Genomic DNA, 8,772 nt, shown 5'->3' on the forward strand with positions numbered 1-8,772 from the left:
TTAAGTTCCATCATTTAAATATTATAGGTGTGTGAACTCAGCAAAATATTCTAAAAGAGTTCAGTAGTCCATAATAGTATTGGGTCTTCCGCTTCACTGGCAATGTGGAAACTTTTTTAAACTTTAGCTCCTCAAAGCATCAAGTTAAAATTTTTTCTGCTAATCTTATTATCCCTTCTTCCCAAAAGATTTATGTCTCTTCGCTATATAGCCTCAAATGGTGAGAGGGATACTGGCCTGTGGAGCATAGTACCCACCCATACCAGCCTCCCCGATGGTAGCAGGCGATCTGGTACAGCGCTTTCATCTCGGTGTCCACAGTGTCTTGTCATTTCACAAGACAGTAGCTGTCTTCTGTTAACATTTTTGTGTGCTACATACACACAGACACTCGTGCACTTGAGTGAATTAACCTTTTTCTAGGGATTATGTCTTGGTTAATGTAGCTTTGTGGGATGAGAAGTGGAGAATTGCTCATATCCGCAAGTCTTCATGCTCCACCTTATACCATTGTAATTAAAGAACTTTAGTCATGAGAAATATCCTTACGGAACATTGAACCATGATGATTTTATTAAAATTCAGATACCAGCTGTTTGTATTTAGTGTACAACTTCAGTTAAAGTCATTTTTTTCATTTTAACTGTTAACTTTTTTGTGGCAGTGGTCCTGGAGGTTGCCTCTAGGCTCTCCTAGGCCTTAGCCAAGACTCTACCGCTAGCCCTGCTCTTTTCTTAGGTATGTTTTTTCTTACAGGAAACGTGTCCCTGATCACCACCCTTGTTAGGCGGCATTCGCATGTGCTGTTGATATCTGGACCACTTCATAGCGAAATTGCATTTGAAAGACTTCAACTTCTTAAAAAAGACTGAGGAGTTGACACTTATCTGTGTCCATTATATCCTTATGTTTGGACACTTAGCTGACCTTCTGTTTTAACATGGGTCTAATTTATTTTGTTTGATTTTTCCATACAATTCAGTTGATAATAAAAATTCATTTCTCTTACTGTCATTAAAATAAAAAATCTAAAAAGAGTACCAATGTCTTACTGATGTGTTTGTGCCTCATTTAAAATTTACTTACTGGAAGAAGATCTGCAGTGTAGAGGTGTTCTACTTAATGATCTTATGCTTTTTTAAAAAATGTATTTGGTGCAGGGTCTCATTACGCAGCTCAGACTTGTAGTGATCCTCCTGTTCCAGCCTCCCCAGGGCTGGGATTACAGGCCTGCGCCACCACACCCAGTCTCAGTGGCTCTGTGTGCCTGAGGGTGGGGCCAGTGTGGCATGTGGTGCTGGGGGTCCAACCTACTCTTGTCTGAGCAAGCTCTTAGTCCACTGAGCTATCTTGCCAGCCCTGATCTTACACTTTTATGAAATAAATATGTTGATACAAGTTCAAGTGTAATCAGCACACCATATGTTAGTCTTTGTCACTAGGTCAGATAATGCTCAGTGGCACGCAAATTCTAATGATTTAATTTTTTTTTTTTTTAACATTTATTTTAGTGTGTGTGTGTGTGTGTGTGTGTGTGTGTGTGTGTGTGTGTGTGTGTGTGTGTGTGTGTGTGTGTGTGTGTGTGGCCAGCTCAGCCCACCAGGGGGCGCGGCTGGCTGGCATGTGGTGCTGGAGGATCGAACCACGGTCCCTGTGCTTTGCCAAGCTTGTTCCAAGTAGGTGCTTTAGACCACTGAGCCATCTCTCCAGCCCCTCTAATGATTTAATTTTGTGTAGCAAAAGTACCCTAAACTTCAGTATTCATTTAGTTTTCTGATTGTCATTTTGTTAAGGGTTTTGTACTTTTGAAAGTCCAAGGGAGAATGAGAATGGATATAGGTGTTGTAGGTAGTGAATTTTATTTTGAAGGCAGCTTTAGTAAAATTTGCAAACTTTTGTTTCATATTGGGAGCAAACCCAGCGTTGCACATGCTAGGCAGGCATTCTGCTGGCTGGCTACCCTTAGCCTTTAGAAGTCGGAAGTTAATGCACGTGGAGAACACACAGGACAGCGGAAGCCCCAGTAGTGACGTGCTGCTCCTGCAGCCCCCCTTGTGCCTTCTTAGCTCATACTTTGAAGTTGCTGCAGGATTAGTTTGTTGGGCCTGGAAAAATTCCAAGTGTACAGGTAAGTCTGGCCCAGGCCCTTGCATTCCTGGAACACTTAAGATGGAGTTTAAGGTAGCTTTGAAAAGAACAGGATGGTGCTGTATGTAGCTCTGGTGGGAGAGCTTGGACCCACCTGCAAGGCTTTGGGTGCAACTCCCAGCACCGTGGAAGTAACCATAAGTAGATGTGGAATTTATGGTGGTTACCGTCGCTGCTGTAAAACTTGTTTTAGCTGCTGAGTATTTTTCAATCCAGTAACCACTTCCCTTTGGGATCTGTTCCTTGCTAGTGGCCGTGGAGGCTTGGCCTTGCTAACCGCCGCACAGCTCCAGACAGGTCTGGAGGTGCAACTCAGGAGTGCTAACGGATGGGGGAGCTGGGCCTTGCCTTCTGCCTGCCTTTGCTCCGTTCCTGGGAGTAGCTGCGCCTGGGCACGATCTACTGTGCCGTCTTCACTAGGCAGCTGCTTTTGCAGGGCTCCCAGCCCTTAGTACAGGCCGTGTATTTTCCCTATTCCCTCATCCTCAGCTGCTAACAGCAGCTGCTGTAGGTGACTGTTACTATTACCCTACTCTTCCCTGTACTTTACCCTGTGTAGTCATGGTCTTTGTCTCTCCATGAGTTCAGTTCTTGTCAGGGACCTGAAAGATAAAAGTGTATACTCCATAAAACATAAAATTTGCCTTGACTCTAGGAGTACATTAGAACAATAGTGTAAACCTTTTCTGAAGAGCAGAGACTTGCTGTAGAACTTTTCCTATTCCCCACGTGAGTGTAAAGAGAAAACAATAGATTCTGATCGGTATCACTTAGGGTTGGTGCTGGGATGGAGCTGAGGGGCTGACGCACCTTAAGCGTGCACTCTGCCACTAAATTAGAGCCCTGGCTTCCTGACTGAAAAGTATGCAGTACCAGTACGTAGCACCTGTTTGCAAAGGGGAAGTGGAAGGATTCAGTGAAGGCACTGCTCAAGGACCTGAAGATGTGACTAGTCCCCGGAGTGTCCGCCCGTCCATGTGGGCTGGCTGCGTGACACAGTCAGTATTCAGGTGACGCCACAGAGCTGTGCCAGCCAGGGCTGCAAAGCTAAATGAGACCCACTTCCTGTTCTGCAGGTGTGGACAGTCCAGAGGAGAAGAAAAGGTGTGTGGGTTTTGGTCTTCTCAGAAAGCCTGAGTGTTCTTTCTAGGGTAGTAGGATTAGGTAGAATAACAAGGCAATAAAATATGTGGCACCATTCGAGTTTGATTTTTTTTTTTTTTTTTTTAATGTTTAGAATCCAGAAGGTACAAAGTACACTCATGTAGAAATTTAAAGAATGAGCCCTTGGTGTGCAAGTCTGTGTGTTGTACCTGCATAAGCTAGAAGTAGTTGACCAAATTACAATTATAAATCAGGACTAGATTCTATGGTAGAAAAATTTACTTGGGGTGGGGGTAGTCTGGTTCTACAGCCATTTATGCTTTCCCATCAAGCAAGGAGTTAGACTGATTTAGGTAAATATTGGGCTGCATTGCATAGCAGTAAAGGAATGATACGTGAACATTTACTGTCACATGCCAAGCACTTCCATACCTTTAAACATGGTAGTTGTTTTTGTCCTTACATAAAAGGTAGACATTTACTGTTTTACTGATGAGGAAATGTGTACACAGGTTTTAACCAAGGCAGAGCTGGGATGTGAGGCAGGGGGTCTGAGGGCCCTGAGCCATGATACTATACTGCTTCTGAATCTTGGTGCGTTTGATCTGTGCTTTTAGTTAAAGTTGCCTCAGTTCAGTTGATTTTCAGGGCAAATGCCTTCCACCCCACCCTTTTCTTTGTCTTTTTGAGACAGGGTCTTACTATGCAGCTCAGGCTGGCCTTGACAAGCTCACTTTGTAGCCCAGGCTGGTCTCAAACTTGCAACAATCCTCCTGCTTCAGCCTCCAGAGTGCTGGGATTACAGGTGTGCATCACTGCATCAGGCAAATGCTCCTTTTTAGGTGTGAAGTTACAAACCATTGTGCTATATTTTAAGACAGAATGAAAGAATTTTTCATAGAATCCATGTGAAAATTTTGTTGTCATCACTTTTATTTCTGGAAGTTAAAATCCTTGTGTAGGGGGCCAGGGAGATGGCTCAGTGGAATAAGCGCTTCCCTGGCAAGTGCAAGGTCCTGAGTTCAATCCCCTGTTCCGCAAAAACAAAACAAATCCTTGTGTAAAGCTCGGGAACAGGCCTGAAGGTGTCACTCAGAGGCATTTGCCTCACGTGAGGCCCTGGGTTCATCCCCAGTACCACGGAAACGTCCTCCCACAAGTGCTTCAGATTCAGCACTCACAGGTGAAAAGAAAGTTCTGCTTGGTGCCTCAGCACTCCCTTTCCCTTACCATGCGTGATGCTAATGTCTCCAGAAAATATCAGATTGCACCGCAGGCATTTGTACACTCTATAAAATTAATTGAAAACCTACAGTGAAACATCTTTGGACAGCAAAATTTCTTAGCCATATTATTTGAAAGAGGTTTATTTGTTGTATATTGATTGTTTTAGAAGAAAACAGCTCGACAGTCAGCCAAAATGTTCATAATTTGACATCCGATTCAGAAGTTAGCTTCTGCGATGGGAGCTTTTACGGATCAACTGACTTCACTATTTTATGGCTGTAACCTGCAGCCATGCTGAAAGAGGTGGAGTCAATCTTGGGGCAAGGGGAGAAGACAGTTCAAAAGAAAATCAGCAGCCCATAAGCTCTGCTGTAGATAAAGCTTAGGAGGTAAATTTTTTTTTTTAAAATCTTATTTATTTATCTATGTGGGGGGGGGCAGCTCAGCCCACCAGGGGGCGGGGCTGGCTGGCATGTGCTGGGGGATTGAACTGTGGTCCCTGTGCTTTGCTAAGCTTGTTCTAAGTAGGTGCTTTAGACCACTGAGCCATCTCACCAGCCCAGGAGGCAAATTCTTACTGGCAAACACTTAACTTGATTTTAGCTCAGTATATTTCAATCATTAGGAATGAAGAAAGTATAAATCCTAGCTATCTAATTGAAATCTGGGCTTATTTACTAGAGAATAACTACAATTTATAGATATAAGCCTATTACACTGAATGATCGAAAGGATTCTTCAGCAGGCTGATCGATGGCTAGCAGAGGCTTGGCAGGTGATAGGAAGGAATAATGTGATGTCACAGACATCTGCAGTGCAGCGAGAAGTATTTCTGGTACAGAACTATTCATAAAGATAGTCTGCTTTGCTACTTTATTTTAGAACAAAAACTTGCTGGGTTAAGATGCTGTTCTGGGACAAGCACTTTTAAAAGCTCAGTACAGTTTGTTTCCATTAGGAAGACACTTTCTGTGTCTTTTGTCTTGAAAAAGCTTATGAACGGGGCTGGTGAGATGGCTCAGTGGTCTAAAGCACCTACTTAGAACAAGCTTGGCAAAGCACAGGGACCTCGGTTCAATCCCCCAGCACCACATGCCAGCCAGCCCCGCCCTCTGGTGGGCTGAGCTGGCCACACACACACACACACACACACACACACATAAATACAATTAAAAAAAAAAAGCTTATAAACACTGACAGCAGTATCTTTCAAGTTAAAGTTTTCATGAGAAGGTTTATATGCTTCCAAAAAAATAAAGACCAAAGTAACTAGGTTTATGCACTGGCAAGAGAGCCTGTCTTTAAAAATGAAAACAAGTGGAAACAGAAGCAGGAACGCTGAGGTGAAAAGGGCAGAGGAGATGTTTAGCATAACCTCCAGCCTGCAGTTTAAGCTTCAGAGGAACAACTTCTCACCTACTCCTTTTGCTTTGTGTAGTTCCAGGGGTGTGGCATTCCTGCAAGGACAGGGAACTAGGAGGTCTCTATTGGGGCGGAAGGGGCTTGGCTGGGAACAGCGGGACTGCACACAAGTGAGACTACCTTTCAGATGACCCCTAAGGTCCTCAGTGACAATACACATTGGGGAGCAGACCTTGCCCCAGGCTTTCAAGGAAAAAAACGAGTGACATCAGTGTGAACCATTGGCAGCTGGACCCCAAGAGGCATTCTCTGGCAGGAGTCTTCAGAGTGTTAAACTTGGGAAAATGTTTCATCTTGAGCCCAGGCACAACAAACAGGTGCCCCCCACCTCCCGTGAATGTGACAACCTAGGTAGAAATGTCCTACTGGCAGTGGCCCGCATTGGTAACAATGCATAGATACCATTCACCGTAAAGAAAACACATCCTGCGAAGGGCCAGGGCAAGCCACCGGAACGTCTAGCAGGTTCTTTAATAAGTGCCTTATTTCAGCCGTTTCACAACCTTCATGACCAACCTTTGCTGCAGAATGGAGGTCAGTGTCCTAACCCTTCTCACTCTTCAGGGTTCAAGACACCTGCTTGGAGAAGCCGTTTTTCCTGTGAAGTAGTTAACATCACCCTGAATAGCCCAGCCACCAACAGGGCACAACTTCCCTTTGAAAGACACACTGTTGGACAAGAAGGCTTCCGCAGCGTTGCTCTGTGGCATTTCACCTGGCTCTCCAGCAGGCCGGCCAGTGACCCAGAAAAATGCCTTCCCCTCTAATGGAGAGGTCCTCAGAGCACGCTGGAGTGGGGTCCTTGGACTGACCTGCAGCCACCGCTCTTCAGGCACTGGAAGGAGGAAGTGGAGGAGGCGGAGCGGGGGCCTGTGGCTCCGGATTTTCCTCCAGGGCCAGTGCGTAGCGCCTGGCTTTTCTGGGGTCGGGCTCTGGCGTCTCCTCGGCCCATCTTCCCACGCGTCGCACACCTTTGGCCACTTTGGGTGCGTTCCTGCACGGGTTGTGATCGTAGATGACCACCTTCAGGCTGGACAAGTGGGCCAGGCTGGGGAAGTATCGGATGCGGTTCCGGTCCACATCAATGACCTCCAGGAAGGGCATGTGAAGCAGCACAGGTGGGAAGTCAGTGAGCAGGTTGCCCGACAGCCAGATGGTCCGCAGCTCGCGGAGGCGCCGGAGCCGGCCCGGCAGCAGTCGCAGGGCGTTGGAGCCCGCGTGCAGAGTCCTCAGGAGACTCAATTCGCACACCACTTCCGGCAGCTGCGTGAGGCAGTTGGCCTCGATCCACAAGGTCCGCAGGTTCTGGAGCCGGCTCAGCTCACTGGGGAGGTCACAGAGCTTGTTGTTGCCCAGGTAGAGGATACAGAGCTGCTTCAAGGTACACACCACCTGGGGCAGAGCCTTGAAGTTGTTGAAATCCAAGGCCAGGATCTGCAGGTTCTGCAGCTGCCCCAGCTCTGCAGGCAGGCTGTTGAGATGGTTGTCACTCAGGTAGAGCTTGACCAGCTCCGTGAAGGCGCACACGTGCACGGGGAGGCGGCGCAGCTGGCTCCCGCTCACATCCACAGTCTTGTCGAGGGGCATCTCCCGGAGGTCTCTGACCACGTAGTTCTGGCAGCGGTCAGCAGGGATGAAGGCCACGAGGGCCCTGATGATGTTCCCCATGCGGAGCTGGAGGCACAGGGAGCCCCTGCCCCTAAGCTCTCTGGAGGGCGCGGGGGCTTTCTGCTCACTGACCCGAGGCTCCCCTGCCCTCCCTTTATAACCTAGAGATAGCGGGACAAAAGCCAGTCACTTTGACAGGGGAAAGTGCTCCCGATAGTAGCCTGAGTGTCAGATGACAGACCCAACACTCGGGTAGGAGGCCTGCCCCACTCGCATACTTGCCTTCACCCGCCTAATCCCTTTTATCTCCTTTTTAGTTTTTTCCTTTCACACTGAAATGAAAGTATGTTGTTTCTTCTGATAATAAAGTATTGAGATAGTGTGTAAAGGTAGAAAGGAAAGAAAAAAGGCAAATGGTGTACTATCAAGAGAAATATGGTAAACATTCAGATGTAGATGGGCCTGTATCTTTTGCTACAAGTAATCAATTTGTTTAAAAAATTGTACCATATGAGTCTTTTTTATTATAATATATCATGGACATACTTTTGTTTGCAGTTATCTAAATAATATATATTATTATTATTTATTTATTTATTTATTTTTTTGTCTTTCTGAGGCAGGGTCTCGCTTTGCAATTCAGGCTGCCCTTGAGCTCACTTTGTAGCCCAGGCTGGTCTCACACTTGCAACAATCCTCCTGCCTCAGCCTCCAGAGTGCTGGGATTACAGGTGTCCGTCACCGCATCCAGCTCTAAATAATTATTTGTGATACCTGCAGACTGTCCCATTATGTGGATGTACAGTGATTTAAACAGTTCTCCATTGTTGGACCTTTAGGTTACTTATAGGGCTACTGATGTTACTATTGTAAATATTCTTGTATTGTTCATGCAAATGTGAGCAGGGATCCATTAATTTTCATAGGAAATTTCCTTAACAGTATTCCTGAGTCAAAGGTATACATCCTATAAAGATCTTCAATTGATAGTCTTTTCTTTCTTTTTTTTTTTTTTTTTTTTTGCGGAACCGGGGATTGAACTCAGACCCTTGCACTTGCTAGGGAAGTGCTTATTCCACTGAGCCATCTCCCCGGCCCTCAATAGTCTTTTCTCTACCAAGCCAAAGCTAGTGGTTATGGATGTGCATTTTCCTATTTCTTAATTCTTTTTTTTTTGCAGAACCAGGGATTGAACTCAGGCCCTTGTGCTTGCCAGGGAAGCGCTTATTCCACTGAGCTGTCTTCCTGACCCCAAAGCTCTTT

At 45.9% G+C, this 8,772-nt stretch overlaps 2 protein-coding genes across 2 annotated transcripts in view; one reads left to right on the forward strand and one right to left on the reverse strand.

Moving 5' to 3' along the window:
* Cct2 (chaperonin containing TCP1 subunit 2) overlaps positions 1-857 on the forward strand; it is a 14,532-nt gene extending 13,675 nt beyond the window's left edge. The window contains exon 13 of the mRNA XM_023716278.1: positions 757-857. Within this exon, the coding sequence (XP_023572046.1) occupies positions 757-787 (31 nt within the window). The 3' untranslated portion in view covers positions 788-857. The remainder of the gene's footprint in view (positions 1-756) is intronic.
* Positions 858-5,671: 4,814 nt separating this feature from the next.
* Lrrc10 (leucine rich repeat containing 10) lies at positions 5,672-7,623 on the reverse strand. The gene has a single exon (XM_004632157.2). It carries the CDS (start codon positions 7,567-7,569, stop codon positions 6,730-6,732), a length of 840 nt encoding a protein of 279 aa, XP_004632214.1. The 5' UTR covers positions 7,570-7,623; the 3' UTR covers positions 5,672-6,729.
* Positions 7,624-8,772: the final 1,149 nt, after the last annotated feature.

The sequence above is a fragment of the Octodon degus genome, unplaced genomic scaffold (genome assembly GCF_000260255.1).
Source record: "Octodon degus isolate 3935 unplaced genomic scaffold, OctDeg1.0 scaffold00047, whole genome shotgun sequence".
Classification (NCBI taxonomy): domain Eukaryota; kingdom Metazoa; phylum Chordata; class Mammalia; order Rodentia; family Octodontidae; genus Octodon; species Octodon degus.